At 40.5% G+C, this 23754-nt stretch overlaps 1 protein-coding gene across 3 annotated transcripts in view; it reads right to left on the bottom strand.

Annotated features, from left to right (window-relative positions):
• The window catches only part of specc1lb (sperm antigen with calponin homology and coiled-coil domains 1-like b), a 44533-nt gene extending 21724 nt beyond the window's left edge, over positions 1 to 22809 (bottom strand). Inside the window, exons 1-5 of one of the 3 annotated variants that reach the window (XM_049466172.1) lie at positions 22612 to 22809; positions 5904 to 6084; positions 3602 to 3743; positions 2668 to 3404; positions 1272 to 2186 (exon numbers count right to left, since the gene is read on the bottom strand). In XM_049466172.1, coding sequence (XP_049322129.1) covers positions 1272 to 2186; positions 2668 to 3404; positions 3602 to 3743; positions 5904 to 6047 — 1938 coding nt within the window. In that variant the 5' untranslated portion in view covers positions 6048 to 6084; positions 22612 to 22809. Of the gene's footprint in view, positions 1 to 1271; positions 2187 to 2667; positions 3405 to 3601; positions 3744 to 5903; positions 6085 to 6694; positions 7509 to 12405; positions 13124 to 22611 lie in introns of those variants that run through there. The other 2 variants (XM_049466173.1, XM_049466171.1) reach the window with 2 other exon arrangements.
• Between the last annotated feature and the right edge of the window lie 945 nt (positions 22810 to 23754).

Genomic DNA, 23754 nt, shown 5'->3' with positions numbered 1-23754 from the left:
AGTGACCTTTGCCTAAATTGTTTTTTATGTTTAAGTGCATAATGGGAGAACTGGCGTGTTTGTTGCTGGGCTCCTCTTACACACAGGAAATGTAACTCAAGCTTTAAGCCAGCCCAAAGAGACCTAATTCACACATGCATTTCTGTTCTTCAAATGGCCTGGACTCCACAGCTATATCAATAATAATAAATACAATATTATCACATTTGTCACTGTTATTACTATTACTAAAAGTATTATTACACATCAAATAACACAGCAGTTATATGATTTACTGAGAACAGTCCACCAACAGTGTGTTGCATCCTTTGGGCAGCATTCCATACCCAATGATCAAGGACCTACATAACCTGCGCAGCAACAGATGAAACCCAAACACAATGAGAAACTTAATAATTATGTCTTAAAGTTACTATGTTTTTTCTTTCCGACAGTCAAAAGCACTAGAGCATCAGTGGCGCTAAAAAGAAATGCTTCATATTCAGCCACGCCTCCTTCCTCCTGTTTGTCTGCTTTAACTGCAGAGGTTGTTGTTAGCATCAGGGATAAACCAGCACAACCCTGCCAATGCCTGGTGTAAGCAGGCTGTTAGCATCCTTGCTGCCTTGTCTGTTAGCATCCCAGCTCTAACCCTGCTGTTAGCATAATCATAAACCTGCTCCAGCCTTGTGGATCCTGACACATTAAAAGCGGTGTAATACCATTTTCAACATATTGGTATTAATGGAGAATTATTTGGACGATTGTCTTCACCTTAATACTTTGCCTTTTGGGAAGGGGCTAAGTTTCCACAGTTTTCACAGAGCAGGACTAACATGCATGCACGACCAGGCCACCAGGCAGAGAACATCAAACACACAGAGGATATGTGATATAATTTTCTAATCAGGACGCCCTTACACCACTACGTCTTTACACAACAACTGCAAAAAAATTGTTGCTATATTTATTTTTAAAAGTCAGATTTATTACATTAAACAGTTCAATGCAGTTTGAGGCAGGCACTGGTTGAATTGGGCATTTAGCTTGCACATGCTAATTTTTGGGACATAGACTTCCTTCTTAGTTACAAATTCTTTAAAGCTCTACTGCAAAAAATAAAGAAACGAACAGGATAACACAGCAAGTATGCCCGGGCCAGCTGACTACATTTCAAATTAGTGTAAAACTGTGCCAATCTGATTTTTCACTTAAGTAACACAGAGCCAAAACACTGCCAAAGCACTTCATCATCATGTGTTCTGCAGGTGTGTGTGCGCACACATTCTTACCTTACTAATTGCATCCTGCAGCTGGGCAGCCTCTTTGCGCGTTTGCCCCAGCTCCTCCAGCAGCTCTGCTGCTCTCGCCTCGGCCCGCTCCTTGTCCAACCTTTCGCTGTCCAGCAGGTGACGTATGTCAGTCTTGTCGCCCGCATTGTGGATGGACAGGAGCTGGGCGACCCTCTCCCTCTCCTGCTCCAGCTGCATCCTGCAGCGCTCCAACTCAGTCTGTTCCTCCTCAGCCCGCAGCCGGAGGCTCTGCAGCTGCGCAGCGGTGGCATCGTGCTCTCGCCGCTCTATTTCGGCGCTCCTCTCAGCCATGCGCACGCGCTCCTTCAGGGCAGCCGCCAGGCCCTGCGCCTCGGCATTCTCCTGCTCTGCCATTTTCAGTGCACCACTCAGCTGCTGCTGTACGCCCAGCAGCTGCTCCCTCTCGAACCGTGCGTTCTCGTTCAGCTCAGCGTAGCGTCTCTCCAGCTCCACATAGCGCCCGCTCTTGATGATCTCTTCATCCTCAGCATAGGCCACGCGGTGCTCGTCCAGCAAGCCACGGAAGTAGTCCAGTTGGCGGCCGTAGAGGTCCAGCCGCTCCGCCTGCTGCCTCAGTGAGTCCAGCAACACGGCACGCTCCTCGCCCAGCCGCTCGTTCTCACCGCTCAGCTCCTGAGCGATCTGCTGCAGGTCGGCCAGCTCCTGCAGAGTGGCCTGCAGCTCTTCTGATGTGCTGTGCTGGTTCTCCTCCATCTGATGGATACGCTCTGTCAGGCAGGCCACAGACACCTCACTAGCATTCCCGCTACTTCCCCTCCGCTCTCGACCTGGAGAGGAGCCACCAGCCTCGGATTCTGAGGACGAGCCACAGCCTGAGGGTGCATCCAGAGCATCATCACTGGAGGTCATCGGCTGGTAGGCCTCGCTGTAAGCCTGGGCAATACAATTATTTATATATAAACATAATGTAAATATAATTTTGCTGCTTGAAAAATCTATTCATTCACTCCTACAATCTGTGACTATTAAAAGTCTATCAGTGCTGCAGCAATAATGCACTATATGGACAAAAATACAAAAGTATTGGAATTTCAAAACTTCTCATGCACCGTTTCTTAGAAAGACAAGTGAATTACAGGAGAGTTTATCCCGCTTTTTATGGAGCAACTGTCTCTACTGTTGAGAGAAGGCATTCTACTAGATTCTGGCAGATCAGAAGATGTAGTGTGCAGGATTGGAACTATTCATTAGAGAAAACATTTCCACTGCTCCACAGCTCAGTGCTGGGGGGAATTATATCCTTGCAGCCCACACCTGACATTAGGCATGGTCCTATTGCACTGCCAATGTGTTCGTCTGCAGGCTCTAGACAAGCTGTTGTATGTGAATTTAAGATGCAATGAAGATAACTGACCTCACTGCACTCGCTGTCCACAGCATCAGGTGAGCCAACACGCCTCGCTTCGGACAGAAGGTCTTCAGTGGATCCCCCAGCGGACCCTTCTGCCGAAGACGTCCGAGTTCCTCCCCCACCGGCGCTGCTGCTGCTGCCTCCGCTGGCAGCCGGCTCCGGGCTGAGAGAGGTGCCACGCGGGCCTTTATCTGGGCTGTCGAACCTCTGCTCCAAAGAGAAGCCCAGAGCGTTGAGTCGGTCCTTTAGCATGCGGTTCTCACTCTTCAGCAGATTGAGCTCCCCTCGAATGCCCTGGTTCTGATCCTGTAACAGCAAGAGGGTGGATTCAACATCAGCCGCACTGATCCCACAGGCAGGTTCCTTCTCCTGGGGTTGCTCCTCAGTCTGGCCCTCCACTTCAGGGGCCTCCTGGTCCTCGAGTCCCAGCTGAGCCCTCATCCCACGCAGCTCGGAACGAAGGTGCATAATCTCAAGGTCTTTGCTTTTGGCCAGTCCCAGCAGATCCTTCACTCTGGACTCCAGCACGGCTTTGTTGGTGACCTGTCTGTCGTAACGGGACTTGCTAGCTTGGGTCTCTGCCTCTGCGGTGGTGCGGCAGCGGGATCGTTTTGGAGGCATGGTGTCTGAGGGTGCAGCGAGCTTCTTGGCAGCGCTGCTTCTGGTGCGCTCTCGTAAACCTTCACGGGTCGCTCCAGGCTCCTTAGCTGCGGAGGACGTCCCACGCCTTCCTGATGGACCTATAAAGAAGAATCAGACAATCAATCATCAGTCACCCTTTGAAAGACTACAGGTTGATGGTGATGAATGGTGGGTTCACACTATTTACTTTAATTAAATCCACATTGAGTACACACTGTTCTTTATGTGAAATGTATGTCCTAGAAGCTGTTTGTCAAGTCAAATACACATTTTCACACAGATTCACTGCTGGCACCTGAGCTGGTCTTGGCTTTGGTTTCCGTGTTGCTCTGAGTGGAACTGGTGCTTCTCTTGCTCTTGGCTGCAGTGCTGCTGCCAGCTGCTGGAGCTGCTCCGTTGCCCGTGCTCACCGCTGGCAGATCATCATTGCTCTTTGTCTGGTAAATATAGTATATATAAGAGATGTACAATAGTTATTATGTGTACAATCCACAGAAATGCTATTTTATGTAAAGTGAGACAATATATACACACCAACATGCAAGGTCAACATCTGAAAAAGTAGAGACAATATGGAAAACAAACACATTTTTGGCTTTTCCTTTGCGAGTAATCAAGACAATAATCAGTATCTAATAATATTTCAGTAACAGTGATTTCGTTTTTGTGGTATTTCTATGTATTATTTACAGAATCGGTCAGAAACAGATGTTTTCTACTAGCGTCAGTTCGCTGCATTCAAGCAGAGCTGTGAACACAATCAGCTTCTGTAGCAGTGTTAATTTTGGCAACAAATTTTGACTTTAGTTTTAGTTTTAGTTATAGTCTTGTGACAAAAATAGCATTTAGTTGTAGTCATAATTTAGTCATCTGAAATGTTTTTAGTTTTAGTCTATTTTTAGTCGAGTAAATATCATAAGAATATAGTCGACTAAAATTATAGTCAATTTAGTCGACTAAAATGTAAAGGGTGTAAACGTAAATGCTTTTTCATCAGTTCATTGAATTATTAACTATACACTTATACAAAATGAAACATTTATTAACCACTTGTGTAATATTATTAATGTTTGAATGTAAAATAAATGTATATATGATTTAATGTATATTATTATTGTAGGTTTGTGAAATGTTCTAGAAATCAGATCATAAAACATCTGAATGGTTAAATTATAGTTTGAACAGAGCTGTAGATGTAAAAATACTGTTTTTAAAGAACTAGTTTTATCTCCAGCACTAACCCAGCATACCTCACTACATTCTATAAATGAGGTCAAACACACACACACACACACACACTCCTGTAGAGATGCTCTCAGGATGTACTGAGAGACTGAACTTTTGCTACATATTTGTCCTTTCTGACCTGTTCCTGCTGTCAACACTAGCTATGTTTTCCCTCTGTGGGACTAAACAGATGATCTGATCTTAAATAGTGACACATTAATGTTACAGAACAGCATTGGGGTCTTTTAGTACACAGCTGAGTTAAACACACCATCAGGGGGGCGCCGAGTGGTTCAGAGGTCTAAAGCGCTGCCGGGAGGTCGCAGGTTTGAAACCCAGCTCATGCAGCTTTGCCATCAAGTGCTGGCACTCAGAGGGAGTGGGTAGATCTCCCTCTGGGTGGGTAGATGGCACTCTCCCCACATCACTCCTAGGATGTCCACAGTGATGTCCACAGCACAGGGCGTCTGTGAGCTGATGTATCAGAACCGAGTCGCTGCGCTTTCCTCCAAGCACACTGCATCAGCAGCATCTCGAAAAGAAAGCGTTTTTGTGCCAAACATTTTCATCTCGTTTTTATTTGTATCCATTGCAGGGATTCTAAGCAGTTTTTCTAAGGCCTTCAAAGTATTTATATTGAAAGTATTTACAATGAGTTTCATTTACTAATATCACTTACAACTTTACTGTACTCAACAAAAGTTTTATGTTCACCATGTCCAGGAGCACCATCCACTTCTCTATTGGACTCAGGAATAACAGACTATTACACAGTGGAAATTGTGGTCACAGTGTAAACAGTGTAAACAGTGTATTGTCGTCAGACCAACCAGTATACCAAAGATAAAAAGGCCAGTCCAAACTGTTCTCAGCATCACGTCCAAAAGCCAGGGTCTGTCATGGTATAGGGGACTGCCAATGCCCATCTGTGTTGGCAGTAACATATGCTGCCTTAAGACTACATACTTTCAGGGAGGTCTTTGCCTTTCCCCCACAACAAGACTAAGCAAAACCACAGGCTGCACACATTACGAACGCAGGGCTGTGTAAGAAGAGGCTTCAAATACTGGACTAGACTCAACAGAGAATGTGTGGGGAAATTTAAAACAAAAAAATGTAACAAAGACCCCATCCTCCTGCACACATGTAGACGTGATTGCAGGAAGAAAGGGATAACACCTAAATCTCTTCACAAATCTTTAAACAACTTTAAGTTTTGTGAGAAAGAATGAAAACATGGAAACCATCATAGTGCAGATCTGCGCTGAAAAAGTTGACCAGACAAAACCTCAGATAAATATGTTGGGCTCATACTGCACACGGCGACGATGGCAACGACAACAATGTTCACAGCGATGATAGAGCTTTACCTTAGACAGAACAGCGGAGTTTGAGGTCTTGGCTGTGGCTTTGCCTCCAGTACCCATAGCGCTGGTGCCCTCAGGCTTGCTCTGGGCTTTAGTGCCAGCCGTCGTTCTGCTGGAGGCACCCGTGGCCCTGCTCGCCTTTTTCATACTGGGCTCCAAGTTCCTGATACATTTACGGGGCAATCTGCAGAGAAGAGCAACGTCAATCATGCATTAATGCAGAGAGACAAGGCAGCTTAATCTAAAGACTGATCAGTAGTAATAACTTATAACTGACATAGGCTCCTCTTAATCAAACCCTTAAAAATGTATTTGAGAATTAACTTTTAAATGACATGCTAAAATAATACAAGGTAAAAATCTATAACATAATATACACCACAATATAACCATGAATTAATCTAAAGTGTTATTAAAATATCAGAAAAGGATGCAGAACAGTAGAATAAGATTCAGGATACAATTACAGATATATATAAGTAAGAAGTAAGAAGCACACAAAATAAAGAGCCACCTACCTTTCTATACAAAAAGGACAGAAATACACAATTTAAATGTTATATGGTACACAATCTCTGTCTGTGTGAAATGTAGTTAAAAGAGACTCAAGAATACATATGACGTACATAATGTATGTCCTAATGCGATAAACATGCAGGTCTATTTACAGCCGATGCACAGAAATGACTAGTGTGTTGTGCAAAAATGTGCACAATAATAAACAAATATTCCACATATTTTACAGCACATAATGTTCTATGAAATGTTCAAAAGATATAAAAAGCCTCCATTACCCAACACAAGAAGTGGTCCTTTTCTTCGGAGAGCACATGATCTATTAAACACGTTTAACACTGTGCTTCTGCTAAGAAACAGCTGTAATGTACCATTACAGTCCCTCTGGGCCCTATTTATGCACTTACACACACTTGTATACACACTTCGAAAAAGAAACGTCACTAGACAGCCTTTTGAATGCAAACAAACCAAGTGTGATTGGACAACGGGCAGAGAGGCAGGCTGGAGCTGCCTTTCTTATCACATCATCATGGGTGGAGGGAAAGACCGTTACTGAGGCTGATCCTTAGTGCAGCTGGCCTTAAAAGGCTTTAAGAGGTCTGAGCAGAGACTTCCCAGCCAGACCCACTCAGTGTGTTCCACTAAACACACATCATATGAGATCTGTAAAAAGTACAATTATTTTCAATTAGTACTGAGAGGTTAATCAAACTCAATTTATTTAATTGATCAAATTACTGTTTATTGCTTTTATTAAAAATGGAATTACTGACAGATAGAAGCTGGAAATATCAGTAGTTAGGATTTTGCTTCTGTCAAAAACCTGTCAGAAATTAGAGACGGGCAATATGGTGAAACTATCATATCACTTCATTTAAAGACATTTCCACAAACAGTATTTATCAAAATACTGTAGCTACAGATCTTTAAAGAAACTACCATTAATATTTTATCCCATAATTAGTATAGTGACTTTTATTTAAAATACACTGCCAATCATCCAATTAAACTGGATTAATTACACTGGATGAATTAATAAAATGTGCTGGGTCAGTGTTCTTTAAGCACACCGTCAATACAGCAAGAAAATGCAGTCATTAAATTGCATCATTATATTACCCAGTTCTATCTGTAAAGGACTAGTTGTTTTCTTGGCAAGTCCATCATTTTGTTTGACATTCTGCAGGATGAATAGCAAGGCCTTAAGAAAGCACACATAGTATTCTGAGTAGAACAGCTCTCTTTCTCCCTTATTCACTCAGCAAGATGTTAGCCATATTTTAGCTGACAAAGAAAAACCCGGAACCTGGCAGCTAGTGCTAAAGTGTGAGGTGAAGAAATGCTGTTGGAGCTCCCCCTAGTGTCCATTCCGCCATTCTACCCACACACAGCAGAGGAGCTGAGGAACATACGTTATTAGTACTAGCCAGAGACTAGTTTAAAAAAAAAGAAAAGAAAAGATGGACGCCGTGACGCCGTTCACAATCATTCAGTGAAAACGAAGCCAAAATCTTCCTCCATTTTGGCGATCCAGAAACCAGAGTCTGCGCAGTAGAGACCAGATGAGGGATAAAGACTGTATAGAGACAACCTACTTATTTGAATAAACCCGTCCCTGAGGGCTGCCTCCACAGAGCTCACGCAGTCTATGGTCCCACCAATACAGTTATTGGTCCCACCCCGGCTAGGTGTAACCCAGCCCTTTTACAATAACCACACCTTTTTTGAATAAAGCTGAATATTCTTTTAAAAAATGAATTCTGTGGGGATATAAAAATTTTACAATATAATCAGAGGTTACACTAGCTGTTGCATTTTAATAATGGAGGTATAATTACGGTATATTGGGGGAAAAAAAACGTGATTGAAATTTGTCTGTTTTGCCATTAAAACCTATGAGGATGGGTGGGGTTACACAGCTTTCTGCAACCGAACAGCAGGGGGCGCCGGACCTGTGATGGCTTCACTTTTAAGAGACGATGCTCTGTCCAGCTATATACAGTCTATGGTACTAGCTAACTAACAGGCAGTTTTGTACTTTGTACGGCCTCTCTTGCCACGGAAGCGGCTGCAGTTCTCTCGCTGCTAGTGAACCGCAGCCGCTTCCGGTTCACTCAGCGCCTTACCTCGCTCCTATCGCAGTAGCTCTGCAACCGACTTAGCCATTAATACATGAGCAAAGATGTAGTTCTGTAGTTGTTGTAGCCCAGCCTACTGAAGTTAAAGGTGAAGTTAAAAAACAAAAAAGAAAAGTAGGAAATCACCAATTAGAAATCACCATCAGATAAAGCTAATCTTCCTTTGTGATTGCCTTTTTATTTTGACACTTAAAATGCTGTCCACATCAAAAACTTAATCACAAACTGTCTCTTTAATATTGATTTTTCCATTTTATGTTTTCATAATAATTCTGTCAGACATGCAGCATATTGCAAACAAAAACTAAATAAAAACATGACCATTGCATTTTGATTTTAGTTTTGACAATTATCATGAAAAGGCTAGGCCAAAGTGAAGCCTTTATTTTTCCTTTTATGAAAATTAAATGGGAAAATTTTACTTTTGTCTTTTTATGACGCATGCTCAGGTAATTTAGTGTTTTTTATATTGTCATAATATTTTCACACGTTTTAAAAAACATGCATTTTCATTTTACTTTTAGTGTTTTCGTTTCAGTTTTATTTTTGGCAGGATTTACCTCCCATATGACATTAGCAGTGTAGCGCCGTGCATTAGCAGTGCAGCGCCGTGCATTAGCAGTGCAGCTCCGTGCATTAGCAGTGTAGCTCCATTAATTAGCAGTGTAGCTCCGTGCATTAGCAGTGTAGCTCCGTGCATTAGCAGTGTAGCTCCGTGCATCAGCAGTGTAGCTCCATTAATTAGCAGTGTAGCTCCGTGCATTAGCAGTGTAGCTCCGTGCATTAGCAGTGTAGCTCCGTGCATCAGCAGTGTAGCTCCGTGCATCAGCAGTGTAGCGCCCTGCATCAGCAGTGTAGCTCCGTGCATCAGCAGTGTAGCTCCGTGCATCAGCAGTGTAGCTCCGTGCATCAGCAGTGTAGCTCCGTGCATCAGCAGTGTAGCTCAGTGCATCAGCAGTGTAGCTCAGTGCATCAGCAGTGTAGCTCCGTGCATCAGCAGTGTAGCTCCGTGCATCAGCAGTGTAGCTCCGTGCATCAGCAGTGTAGCTCCGTGCATCAGCAGTGTAGCTCCGTGCATCAGCAGTGTAGCTCAGTGCATCAGCAGTGTAGCTCAGTGCATCAGCAGTGTAGCTCAGTGCATCAGCAGTGTAGCTCCGTGCATCAGCAGTGTAGCTCCATTAATTAGCAGTGTAGCTCCGTGCATCAGCAGTGTAGCTCCGTGCATCAGCAGTGTAGCTCCGTGCATCAGCAGTGTAGCTCCGTGCATCAGCAGTGTAGCTCCGTGCATCAGCAGTGTAGCTCAGTGCATCAGCAGTGTAGCTCAGTGCATCAGCAGTGTAGCTCAGTGCATCAGCAGTGTAGCGCCGTGCATCAGCAGTGTAGCGCCGTGCATCAGCAGTGTAGCTCCGTGCATCAGCAGTGTAGCTCCGTGCATCAGCAGTGTAGCTCCGTGCATCAGCAGTGTAGCTCCGTGCATTAGCAGTGTAGCGCCGTGCATTAGCAGTGTAGCGCCGTGCATTAGCAGTGTAGTGCCGTGCATTAGCAGTGTAGCACCGTGCATTAGCAGTGTAGCTCCGTTATTAGTGTGGGTGAAATTATCGAAATATCACTAAATGTTTGTTGTGGCCGTTATAATGTGCGAGTATTGTGACCATTTTTTATGAGTAAATAGCAAATTCTTTACTTTGTATTAAGTGAAACATCATAGGACAATTTCTCACATTTTGTTTTATTATTTATTACCAATAATGACAGCCACACTCCTCTGGACATCAATTAGGAATTAGGCGGAAGTCCTCTCTAAGAATAGTTAAACTGGACAATTTACACTGGAAAGAACTATTTTCCCACAGGGTTTCTAATATCACTCTGTAATGTGACTGGTTAACTGCAGTAAGAGAATATTGTTGCATGTTTTATGTGTCAGTATTTTAGACAGCATCTGCTTGTTTTAAATAAACTGTAATAATAGAGATTCCATTGCCTCTTGTTCCACTGCACACTTTCCAAACATAAAGGTGACTCAAATATTTAATGTTTAATCCACTGGATTTAAAGTACTGTTCAGATTATTAAACTATTTTAATACTGTAATTTCAGAATGCTGAATTGTGTATGGGTAACTAGTCCCTGCTGGACTCTGAACACCATGTGCATATCTTCACAAACAGCAGAGGGGGCTGAGGGGAGTGCTGTTTTTAACAAGATCAGTAGTGGTACAGAGTTTTGAAAAGTTTAAGGAAAATAATCATCCCACCCCTTCCCTGCAGCTGTAGGCTCAGGAAAAATTATTTTGTGCCATCATTCCAACTGAATAGGCTTAGACAGGCCCCAAGACAATCGGCCCCAGTATCAGATGTCTACAAAGAAAGGTTTGAATATGCTACTGATAGCAGAGCACACCTACAAGACACGCAACACTAAGACATGTCAGCATCTGCAGTCAATTCCACTGTAGGGACCTTCAGATGGGCGGGTCCTAGAGGCATGTGTGAAGTAAAGAAATTACTGTGAGCTCTGTCTCAGAATGGAGCGCATGATAAGACCTGCAGCTCTAGTAAAGCTACCCAGATTTACTGAATACCTTTTAGACAATACAATAAATAACACTTATCTCAAAGACTGTTGCAGCAATACAGCAGAATTTTAACCCCAATTGCATCAGGTCCTTGAATGAGATGTACATAAGAGCCTGTTGCACCAAAGATTTTAAGAAATTTTGAAGAAAGATTATGTTCAACAAAGCAATTCTTGTTTCTTTTGCTGAATAAAGGTGTTCTGGTAGTTAAAATTACACCCATTCCACTATGCTGGTAAAATACTACTCTGGTAACCAGTAACACAAACAACACTTCCATATAAAAACCAACACTATCTCTGAAGGAACAAATGCAACATTTACTACTGAAGATGCATTGAATATTTTGCAACAACAAAAAGTGGAGAAACACAGGATTTGTTTAAGTGCTATGGGCAGACCCACACTCCTTGAGATGGTTGTTACCCCCTGTGCTACACCAATCGCCACAGATTTGCAGGTAATACACAATTATATCAGAATCCTACACCCTCTGTACACTTCACTAACATTAATATTTCTGTTTAGCAGTCCATTCCCAGGCCTGCAGTGACACTGCACCTCTTTAAGCACTGCGGCTTTTGATCCACAAACGACCACCATGCCAATCAGTGTGACTGCAGGGCTGAAAATAACCCACCACCCAAATAATATTAGCTGCACTTAGTGCTGGACGATATGGCAAAAAATTATATCACGATATATTCCTTAATTTCGGTCGATACGATATAATTTCGATATCGATATAAACTATATAAAACTATATAAAATACTTTGAAGGCCTCAGAAAAACTGCTAAGAATCCCTGCAATGGAAATCTGTACACTACTGTCTGAAATCTTAAATTGAAGTCTTTAAAGCCTCCTCTCACAAAAAACTGTATAATACTTTATAAATAAAAAATTATCAGAATAAATCAATGCTCGCTTTTATTTGCATGTAGCAAAATAAAAACATGACATCCCTGTCAAACATAAACCTATAACCTATATACATATTACCAATATAAATAACTTTACATTACAACAGAGGCAGAGCTTCTTATTCTTTTGTAAACATATTTAACAGATCAAAACAAAAGTGCTTCAACCAGAATAGGGAATAGAAAAAGCCTTCATATATAAAGGGAACATGATATCCCTGTCAAATAAACAAACCTATATAAACTATAAATAACTTAGATACAACATAAACTACAAGTGTTTTAGCCAGAATAAGGAAGATATTGTGTGTAGTGAATCTGCTTGAGGTGGAGGAACGGATGTATTACTGTTGCTGGTCGGCTCCACTCTCCAGAACAATTTGGAGCAAGCTGAAGTCTGAAGTTTATCAAACCTTTGAAAGTCGAACCACTGAATTAGACCTGCCTCCCTCAACTATCCGCTCATTCTTCATTTAAAATGTCCTGCGATGAAAACGAGCGGGTTAGGGCCGGTTTCGTTTCATCGCGGGAGGTTTTAGGTGCGGAGCGGAGAGGAGCGGAGTGCAGCCGAGATCCGTTCGGTTAGGGTCTGTTTCGTTTCATCACGGGCGGGTTTTGGGTGCGGAGCGGAGCGCAGCCGAGATCCGTTCGGTTAGGGTCGGTTTCGTTTCATCGCGGGCGGATTTTAGGTGCGGAGCGGAGATCCGCTCGGTTAGGGTCGGTTTCGCTTCAAGGCGGGCGGGTTTTAGGTGCGGAGCGGAGATCCGCTCGGTTAGGGTCGGTTTCGCTTCATCGCGGGAGATTTTAGGTGCGGTGCGGAGAGGAGGCGACCCAGGTTTAGCCTAGCCTAGCCTAGCTGGCTACGTGCCTGTATGATTGCGTCATCACGCACTGACGTAGCCCGGCTATGTTCAGGGCTGCAGTGAACTGACGCCGCTAAAAAACGCCTGTCTGTAAATAATACATATCGATAAATCACAAAAATGATATCACCGTTATTGAAACATTTCTTATCGCGATAAATACCGATATCGAAATATTGTCCAGGCCTAGCTGCACTGTGGTGGTTTTTCTCTTTTCCGGGGTCCTGAGGATTGAAGAACAGGGTGAAAGGAGGATAATAATGAAGTATGCAGAGGAACAGATACAGAACTACAGTCTGGACTTATAGAACTAGCATGCTGATATAAGATCTGTGGTGCTAAAAAAAACACAGTCAGTGAGACCAGAAGGTGTTTTTATAAATTGGCCAGTCAGTGCATTTGGAAACATATATGCATTTTTTTATTGTACTAAATTTGTGAGCCTAAAGACAAAGCCTCTAGGTAATAACTAATCCAGGCAGGTTTAGTCTGTTAATCTTAGTCTGTTTAACTTGATAATAGTTTATTATCAGAACTGAAAGAAAAACAACTCATAGAAAGTACTTAATAAATTTGAAGTTGGTTAACAGTTTGGATGTTTTTGAATATAATTTACTCCATATATTGAGTAAATGTTAGCTAAATTGACACAGAAAGCTGAGATACACAAGAAATAAATACAGGATAAAAGGACCCTGCTTCCCGTCTGCCAGCTGGGAAATTAATCCAGCAAGTCAAACTTTGCAGTAAAGAAAATGGTAACTTGCTCTTACAGCGTACAATATTGTGGCAAGGCATTAAAAATGTAATCAAATAAAACTGAATACCCAAGAAAATATTTTCTTATAGGCAAGACTACACACTGATGGTAAGTGATGTTTTTAGGAGACACATTCCTCATGCAAATAAATGATGACAGGAAGTAATATTCACTCAAATTTTGGGACGAAATAAACTCAAATAAAGTAAGTGTATTTTACTTATTTCTATCTAGAACATAAGATACACGTTTATTAATATTTAACGGCTTCCTGACATATATTTTACTGCTGAAAATTCGATGACTGGATTTTATTCTTAATTCCACATGGATTACTCAATTATCACAAATAACATGTTATATAAAAAAATCACATGAAACACTTTTAACAGTGTACAAATGATGCCATGATGCCCCAAAATAAAGGCCCTTTTCCGGAGAGATGTGTTCTGGAAACACACAGAACAATGCAGAGCTCTATTACGTGCTGCTTCAACACACAAACACTTTGAAAAGCTAAACAACGAGCAGGAGATTAAGGCCCGCCTGCTCTCCCAAAACACCCGTATGGTTTACACTCGCGTCTTTGAAGCCGATCTGCTTGAACTGGAGACAAAACAAGAAAACCACACACCCACCATCAGACTGCAAACCATCATTCCTGCTGCCATCACAGGGTGGCACCCAGTAGAGGGGCTCATTAAAGAGAGTGGCACTTCAGCTACCTGCAGAATCAGTCTCATAAAGACAGCAGCAAGAGTTCTAGACTCCTGTGAACTTTTCTCTGAGAACAGAAGCAGGAGGTCAGGGCACGTTCTCGGTTTGATACCGGAGCTCCTCCTCCATAAACAATAATCATTAAGTGCTGCAAGCTCAGCCTCAGCGCGCTGGTATTTTTCCCAGAGGCCGCCAGACAATAACAGTTGGTGGAAATGATAACATAGCTAAAACTCTGGAATCCCTGAGAGGAGAGAGGAGCGCTGGAGGAGGGGCTGCGGTAATATCTCTCAGCTGAGTGGGGTCAGCCCCGCAGACACGTGCTGGCTAACCACAGCCAACCAACCAAACCCTCCAGAACAAAAAAATCAGACGCTCTGGTTGCAACAATCACTCACAGATGGCAACAGAAGAGAGACACACACTCAATTCTGATAAGGCGTTCCTTAGAAAATCACAACACACTTGCACATTTCTCTAACTTTTAACAACACAACACAGAACACAAATTAAGGATAGACTTTGTATTAAAAAAAAAAAGTTTTGAAAAATGTATACTGACATTGTACAACTGCACATTCTACAATGTGAATATTGTATGTGTACATTGCAATATCAATGCTAAAATAGTTTACTGTCCAACCCCTGACTGAAGCCTAGCACATTCCCTCTTCAATACATAAAGTGAAGTCAGGCTCTTTTTTTTGTTTCTTAACTATATCTGATGCAGCATCACTGGTGACATGAAAATACTTTTCAGCTGTAGTATCCATATGAGTCATTTCTTTCAAAGCTCTGAAAAAAGCCATCTGACACTAAACTACAGGCAAAAAAAGTCCCTTTTTACAAGCAGCTTTTTACAAGTAGTCAGTGTGTGTGAGTAGTGAGTGAGTAGTGAGTGAGTGTGTGTGTGTGTGTGTCAGACGGTTAGAGATCGAGCCAGGTGTGTAATTACCCCCCTCAGCACCTGCTCAGAGTGTGAGGTAACTGTTTCAACCAACAAAGGCCAGTGTAGGCTGACAAAATAACACTGCATGTGTTCAGCAAGAATAAACAGTAATATGTTTTAAATAGACCTGCATAAAAAAGCACCACAAACAGTTCTAAGCTGGAGTGTTGATCTGCCAGTGGTTTGGACACTGTTGTGTGCAGGGCAAGGGCTGGTCTCAGTCTGCTCATTGTGATCTGGCCTCGATTCAAACAGACAATCAAATATACTCCTCATGTTTGAGTTCAATGGCTGTTTAGGTGCAGTTTAACCGAATTTATTACAGAGATAATTACCACCGCTGTTAACAAATGCATCTGCATGCTGTTGCCACATGCTAAACTGGTTTTACACTAAGCGCAGTATGAACATCCCATTGGAAACAATGTGTTTAAAAGCACAGCATTTAGCATAAAATCAGCTTAACACTCGTTGGTCTGAAACACAGATTCATCTTGCTATATTTAGCTCCACCCAAGACAGCTTTGACCAATCAGAGAAGACAATGTGCTTAAATGTTTTTTTGCGGTGCATTTTGATGCATTTACCTGTGACTCATCAACTGATTTAGCCAGAGAAACCAATTACAGGTGCAGTACACGTGTTCATTTCACACAAACACGTTTGTTAACTTGGTATGGGTGTAAGAAACTATTAATAATAATACCATTTCGTAATATTTGGATATGCTGTATGGTTTTTTTTATTACTAGTTTATACGACAGTATAACCTGACAGCAATTTATCTAGTGTTGGGTGTAAAACCCGTCCACTAGATATCAGCATCGTACCCTTGTACTTGTTAGATACCACTCACTGTTCTGGTTGGAAAAGAGGTTGGATCACATTCTCACCACAAACAGAACCGCTCTGGAGTTGGTTTGGGACCGGACAGAGACCAACACCTCTTGTAATAGACAAAAGTTTCATACTGCTAAGAAGATCATTATTACAAAAATAGCCTGAAATATTGTAATATTATTCTAGGGCCATATCGCCCACCGTGTGTGTGTGTGTGTACACATACCTGGCCATGGACAACATAAACACAGACTAGTGCACTTATGAAAGTCCCCCTTTTTAAAACTATGAGCATATCTAAAATGTGTGCAAGAAAGTTTTCCTTGGCATTGCTGAATAATGAGAATTCAGTACATGGAAGGAACGTACTGTGACCCCAAACACTGTTCTCCGTAAAATAAAATCATCCATAAACAAACAGGGCTGGAGAATGAAGCTATTCAAAAACCTCCAAATGTCAATCAAAAGTTGTAACATAAAACAGAGATACATCCTGCCCACAAGCGGAATCGCTGGTAGCTGTAAAGCTACTCAAAAATAACACTATTAAAAGGCACACTTTGTAGGTTTTGGGCATTTAGAGATCTATCTGATGAAAATGGTTAAATAACACAAATAGAAAATAAATCAAACCGACATTTTAAATCTTTACTCAAATGACTCTTCTTTCTGTCAGTTAAAAATGCTGTGTCCACAGCAATAATTTAAATATTAAAATAAATGTTAGGTAAAAAATCTAAAGAATCATTAACAACAGTAAATTTGGATATCTTGCAATATTTCACTTAACAAAAGCGTTGTTTAGATCATGAAATCACAAAAAATTATAATTTAAAAAGAAAAAAAAAGCAGTAAATCATGAATCATTAAATCATCAGTGTGTAACCATTTCAGCAGACATAGTGCACTCCTAAATGAAGAGCAGTCAGAGGAGCAGATGTCTGATGCCTTTCGATCCTGAGAGAATGGGCATGCTGTTTTTTCTGACATAAAAATGTACGTGGAACAGTGAATTCCAGCGGGAGCGCAGCGATCCGTACAGGCCTGACAGTAAGTTAAACAAAAGATGCCAAAGAAGGTCAGGAGAAGGAAGAGAGTTGGAGATGTAATGCAACAGATAAAACATAAGACTAATAAAGAAATAAGAAGCCTTGTACTCAGACAGAGAGGGACACTCCATATGAAGTCATACTCTGTGCTGTGAAGGGGTCCAAATTTAAGGGGAGAGTGTAGTCACTAAAGAACGAAAGTAAACTCTGGATAGCCATTCAGACAGAAGCAGAAAACTGCTGTCACCATGGCTACAGAAACACACTTCTCACAACAGAATTACAGTTTTAAAAAGTGTTAAGAGTAAAAAAGAAAAGCCTAATTTAATGATCCCACATTCCACCACTCTCCTCAAAACACTGAACACTGTCTAAGGGTGCTTCACACCTGCCTTGTTTGGTTCAGGCATTTCAGTTTAGATCTGAAGCAAAGTATCAGGGGCATAAACCACGGTCAGGACCAGAACAGAGTTTGGTCTGACAAAACCAGATGTTCTTGATCCGGATCTACTGAAACAAAATCTGCCTCCATGTTGCGTGCAGGTGGATCAAGCAGCAGTATGGAAATAAATGCTCAGAGCAGGAATTAATTTATTTACTGTAACAGCAGATTAACGCTGATTTAAAAACAGAAATAAAATGAATCTGAGGATAATATTTTACACTCATTCTGCTGCGAGAAGCATATACACAAACGGAAGTCAGATTCAACAGAGCTGAACTCATGACTCACATTTTACAAACCAATTATTGTTAAGTAGTAAAGTTCTTTAGTACGCTCATTAAACTGCAGTGTGAAACCAAAAATAACTGGACCAAATTAATACAATGTAACAAAGGCACAAACTTTGCTGAGGACTCACTTTCAAGTGTGAAAACAGCATAAACTGCCCGGTCACCTCATAAATATAACCTAATATTTTAATAATACGTGTTCTGTTTTCCAAGCTGCACTTCCGTAGAGTGACGCAGTTGCCGCTCTTATGCTGACTCGCTATTTGAGGGCTTTATAGCCACTCCCTCTCCTCCCTAATTACAGTGGGATAGCCCTTAATGCGGCAGACTTTTTATATGAACATGCAAATGAAGGTGCAGTAAATAGGTAGATTGAGAATAAGATTGGTAAACTGATTTAGTCAATATAATTCACTGTGACTCAAAACTTTGTGAGTAACAAAATCAAGTAATATTTGGTTTGCATGTCCCGGTAATTAGTCTATAACTCAACCAAAAGACCCAAAACATTGTTCTGCTGAATTAAACAGGTAAAATCCTGAAAACATACATCTATTATTAACAAACTCCTACCCATTTGGCAATGCCTTGTAAGGGCAACACAGCAGATGGTTTAGAAAGGGGTGCAGGGATTCCTTCAGTTTGACAAATGTTTATTAAACACTCAAACAGAAAGTCAAAAGTAGCCAAGAAATAGCACAAAATCATCATATCTCTGTATTTAATTCCCTGAAATGCTTTAGCAAGTTTTCCTCTCAAGCATGCCAAATCAAATGCCCAAATCCCTGTGCAGCCTCTCGGAACAGAGCGCTAGAAAAATTCCAACAGAGCCTCAATTCAGCACAGGCGTTCCTCAGAGGGCTGTAAAAACAGGCTTTTGCAGAGTAAGCCCACTCACTGAAAGACTGCAGACATATTCAACTAGGTCAGTGTACCTCAGTCCAGTCTAGCTGATACCCTACTGACTCAATCCCGATCTCTGTTTCTAAAGACACAACCAGGCACATCTATATATATAAGAATATAATAATAATAAAACACTCGTCTTCTCCGTAACATAAGATACTGGTTTAACCAAAACAGAGCTGGATAAATTTCAGTGTTGACTAATCTGATTCACATGACAATCTATTAGAAGGAATAGTCCAGCCTATATCTTTATCTTTGTTTACACTAGTGCTGTGTCTGGCAAGAACTTAAAATATGATAATCAAAATACAGGGCTTACATTTCAATATTTCTACATACAATGCATTTGTTTTAATACATTTTTGAAAACCTCTCATAGTATAAACTCCCAATATCATATTGAGTAAAATTATAAGTAAAAGAAAAGTTTACTTTTTATCCAATCAGAACAGAGGGATCTAATGACAGAACAGCATGATTTCTTTAAACACAACACAAATTAACCAATTCTGCCACCAATATTTCCATGTAAACTAATTTCAAATCATACTGTCTTTTTGAGAACAGAACAATGCAATACAATATCAATTTTTATTAACACCCCTAGTTTACACATTCAAATTTTCATAAACAAAAGTCCAGGATAAAAGCCGGTGCACTCTGTGATAAATTATGGTGCATATCCTTACAACTTTTGCTACTAAATGCTGGGGCAAAGGAGTTATACATTTGCACATTAAAAAGATATAATTTATCATTATTTTTCTTTGTTATGGGAATTTAAATGAAGTTAAAGCAGAGACAGGGTGACACACATTAGTGTCAAAGCAGCTTTTTGCAAATGCCAAAGAAGCTAGCTAATGACATCTAGACTAAAACCCTTAGTTTACAGGTTTGGTAAACTGTCAACAAAGTTCTTACAGACAAGTCAGTTCACTCTATCTATACAATGCGTCCAGACACGTATTTCAATTCATGCAAGACTTTCATCTAACCATCCTGAGCTCCTGGCACAATCAACAAGTTGATTGTCTGTTTTTGCTAATGGGCAAGACTATGATCAGTGTTATGTGGAATCCCATTCACACTGCTCTCAGTAGCACGTCTTCTTTAATAAGGTCTCAGACATGAATCAAGTGAAAATCATAGATATTTGCCAGGCTAAAAGCTAATGTTTGGAAAGCTGTGAAGTGAAAATTAGAAAAGCTAGCTAACTGTCACTAGCTAAAACATCATTTTAGGCGAAGCCCACTCATTGATTGAACCCCCTCAGAGAAGCACAGCCAACACCCATTGATAAAGACCCCTCGGGGGAAGCGGCTCCAGAATCCACCAAATGCTAACCTCTATGCGACAGGGTCATCTCTTCATCTCTCACCCCACTGACAGGACAGCAACAATACCCAGAAAAGTGTGGGAATAACTTTTGAAGTCCTTATGCAACTTACAGTCAATCAGTGCAGGAGTCATGCTTACAGTGTGATAATGTGAGTAATAAGTCATAAAGGAATACGTCATCTCTGCTTGGATCAGAACATCTACATAAATAAAAGCTCTTTGCTGCTTTTAGGGCCTACAGAATCATTAACGTGCTGTTCTTGGCAGACGTCCTGCTGAACATGTGCACTGCAGATGAACATGAGTGAGAGCTCTTTAGTATTCCTAACACTTCCTTCTCTTTAAACAGGCAGAAAAACACTCAGTCATCATTCTGCCAGAAGATCTGATGAGTTTACATAATGGGTCTCTGCAAACCATCAGGAAGGGCCTGCAAATGGCTGAGATGTTTGGGGACTTTGAACGCACTGGAATGTGCTACAGGCTGCTGAAATACTCGAAACTGCATGAGAAGCTTAAACCCAGGCAGATGTTTCTTATGGTTATGATTTAAATCCTTAGGTGTGAAAAACATTTTAGGAATATCACACTGGGCAGGAGTTTACTAGGGGTGGGACAAATAGACACAGCGATACACTGTGTTGATATTTCTTGCATTTGTGTATTTGTGTTTTACAGTTTGAAGACATTTTAGAGTAACATAGTTTTTTTCTACTTACACATTCACATACAACAGCAAAAGAACTGTTGTAATTTATAGCAGTTTATGGCTATTTTAAAACGTGAAATTAAAAGAGCCACATTTACAACAGTTGTGGTCAGTGAAAGCTAATCTATGTATTTTGTTGTACATTTTTTTAGGCTGGTTGTCAAATTGTGTGAAACAGCCACCAATAAATCCAGAATTCCTGATATTTACTTATTTAGGAGTATTTTTTCCTCTTCAGTAACAAAGGTCATCTTTCGATACATTGAGCATCGCAGAATCTCAGTTTTGTGATATCATTGTTTTTTGTGGAACAAAAATAATGTTTTTTTATTACAATAATCTGTAATTATAGTTATAGGAGTTAAACTGTTCATAGTTTTCTTCTTCTGAAGCACATTTTATTGGCCTCTAAAAAGAAACACACTTTTTTGTGAGTGCGCATAACTATCGATAAAATTTCAATCTGCACTTTTTGTCCTTTTTATAACAAATAGGACAATCAAATAACGCTTCAAAATTGTTGTGTATTAGTTTCCATGGTCATGTATTTAGGGAAGATAGATTGTGCCCACAGTTTATTGTGATAAACAATAGTATTGTCTCTTTGAGACCATTTTAACCAACTGATTTAAAGATAATATTACATTACACTAAAGCATTTATTCCATTTTAAGTGCAGTGCAGCTTTAATTATTAAAAATAGACTGAAGCTTAATATTTATGTTACATACAGCAAAACACACATAGCAGCTTAGTCAGTGTTGAATCATATTAATGAGGAAAATAATCTAGTAAATACTTTACTTATTCACCTTACACTTAGTAAAAAACACAGGGATCAGCAAAAATTAACAATGTCCTGTCTATACAATGCTAATAATAATAATAATAATAATAATAATAATAATAATAATAATAATAATAATAATAAATATATATTTTTTGTGACAAGTCTACTGACTTCCATTGTACATCTCCTGTAAAACTACCATTTTGGAAGGTTTTGGAAATTAGAACATGCAATTGTAGAAAAACATTAGGTCAATAAATATTCTAAAAATATTTATCGAATGTATATTATTTATTGATTACTTAGTAGCAGAAGCAGTGGTAATATTAACTAAAGTACTGAACTGCAGTTCATACAACTAATGCCAACTTTAGCACATCCAGCCTCCATCAGACAAGCAGACAAATCTTTGTTCTTCTCTGTTTGCGGGTCATTTTCCTCCAAAATAAACTGGATCTAAACCTCCAAATTGGGAGCGCAACACTAAAGCAGAGCACAGGCGGCCACTGACAAACACTAAAAACTCTCTCTTAGAAAAGGAATATTAAATACAAGTAAAGTAGTTACTAGGTTATTTTCCTAATTAATATGATTCAACAGAAAATACAAATACACTACTTAGTAAACAACAGCTGGAATCAAATAAAGAGGTGCTGTGCAGATACCGATACAGAAACAGCTCCAGAAGAAACTCTGCTTCTTTATTTTACCACGAAAACTTACAAAACACGAGTGGACTGGAAATTTCCTAAAGCCCCAGATCTCAGAGGACCCATAGGTGGAGTTTGAAGGCGCTGTAGGCCTGAGCTCCTGATCCACAGTCCAGTTGGGACCCAGCAGCAGCAGCTAAACCATCAACTACAGCCCCGTTTCATCTCTGAAACTCCCGTTTTACCTTTCAAATCTTCTCTCTGTCGAAGACTTCGTACGGTACTCCAACTTCTCGGGGGTAGGCCAGGGTGAGCGCTATGGAAACCCGGCAGAAACCGATAAAAAGCTCAGTTTTCCCGGCAAACACACATAAGCGGGTTAGTTGGCAGCGCGGAGGAGTCCAGCCCTCATCCGCTCCTCCGCCGATTCACAGCCCAGCCTCAGCACACTGCAGCCAGGCGGAGCAAGACCCCGCCCGCCGCCACCAAACCCACCACATTTCAAAATAAAAGTCACATGAACTATTGTGGTATTTTTGGGCAGAAATCAATAACAAATCTTTTGATACAAGAAAAATCAAATATATCTTTTTGTGTGTGATTGTGAAAGGCAACTGAACAAAAACTGAAAGAAAGAAACGGTAAAAAAATTAAAACGGTTTACATCCAATTTTCTATTTTTCAAATTAGCCTCAAAAGTAAGAAAATGTAAAGGATCTGAGAAATCTATTGAACTAAAATGTTAAACTGACTAAGGTTAAAGAATAACATTCAAAGACTTAAATAAATGATTCCCTGTATTTAACAAATCATTCCATCAAGTTAATAAATAAATCAAATCACTTAATTAAAAATTCTAAAGTCATCCAGACTAAAGGAACACATAAAGAATAATGTAGTAAACGTGCTAAAAAGTGCTAAGCAGACCAAAAAAATTGAAGCATTTAGGCGCTCTTATCCTGTGCTTTTCTTTCCCTGGGGTAGTCCAGATGATAGCCAGTATCATCATACCTTTATTGGTGGTCTTTGAGACTGGAAATGAAGATACTCAGTTATTGAAATGTTTTGGATTCACTAACCTTCAATTTTTTATTAATAACCTTCATTCAAGTATTTTTTTCTTTACTTAGTTAAGTAGTTCTTGCCATAATATGGATTAGAACATCACTCAAATAGGGTTATTCACTGTATACCAACTCTACCTCTTCATAACTTTACAACTGATGCTCTCAAGAGGAAAAGAAAATTAAAGTATTTAACTTTTGCAAGGCATGGGGTTGAGGGGGGGTGGCTTTCGAGTACTAAAGAACTCAAATGTCTGTCAGTGTTCATCTTATGCACTCATCCTACTGAACACCATCAAATAGCATTATAAATTTCTCCATTCT

This window comes from Astyanax mexicanus, chromosome 17, assembly GCF_023375975.1.
Source record: "Astyanax mexicanus isolate ESR-SI-001 chromosome 17, AstMex3_surface, whole genome shotgun sequence".
NCBI lineage: Eukaryota > Metazoa > Chordata > Actinopteri > Characiformes > Acestrorhamphidae > Astyanax > Astyanax mexicanus.
Note: the sequence above shows the minus strand (reverse complement) of the source record. Positions and strands in the feature narration are given on the sequence as shown.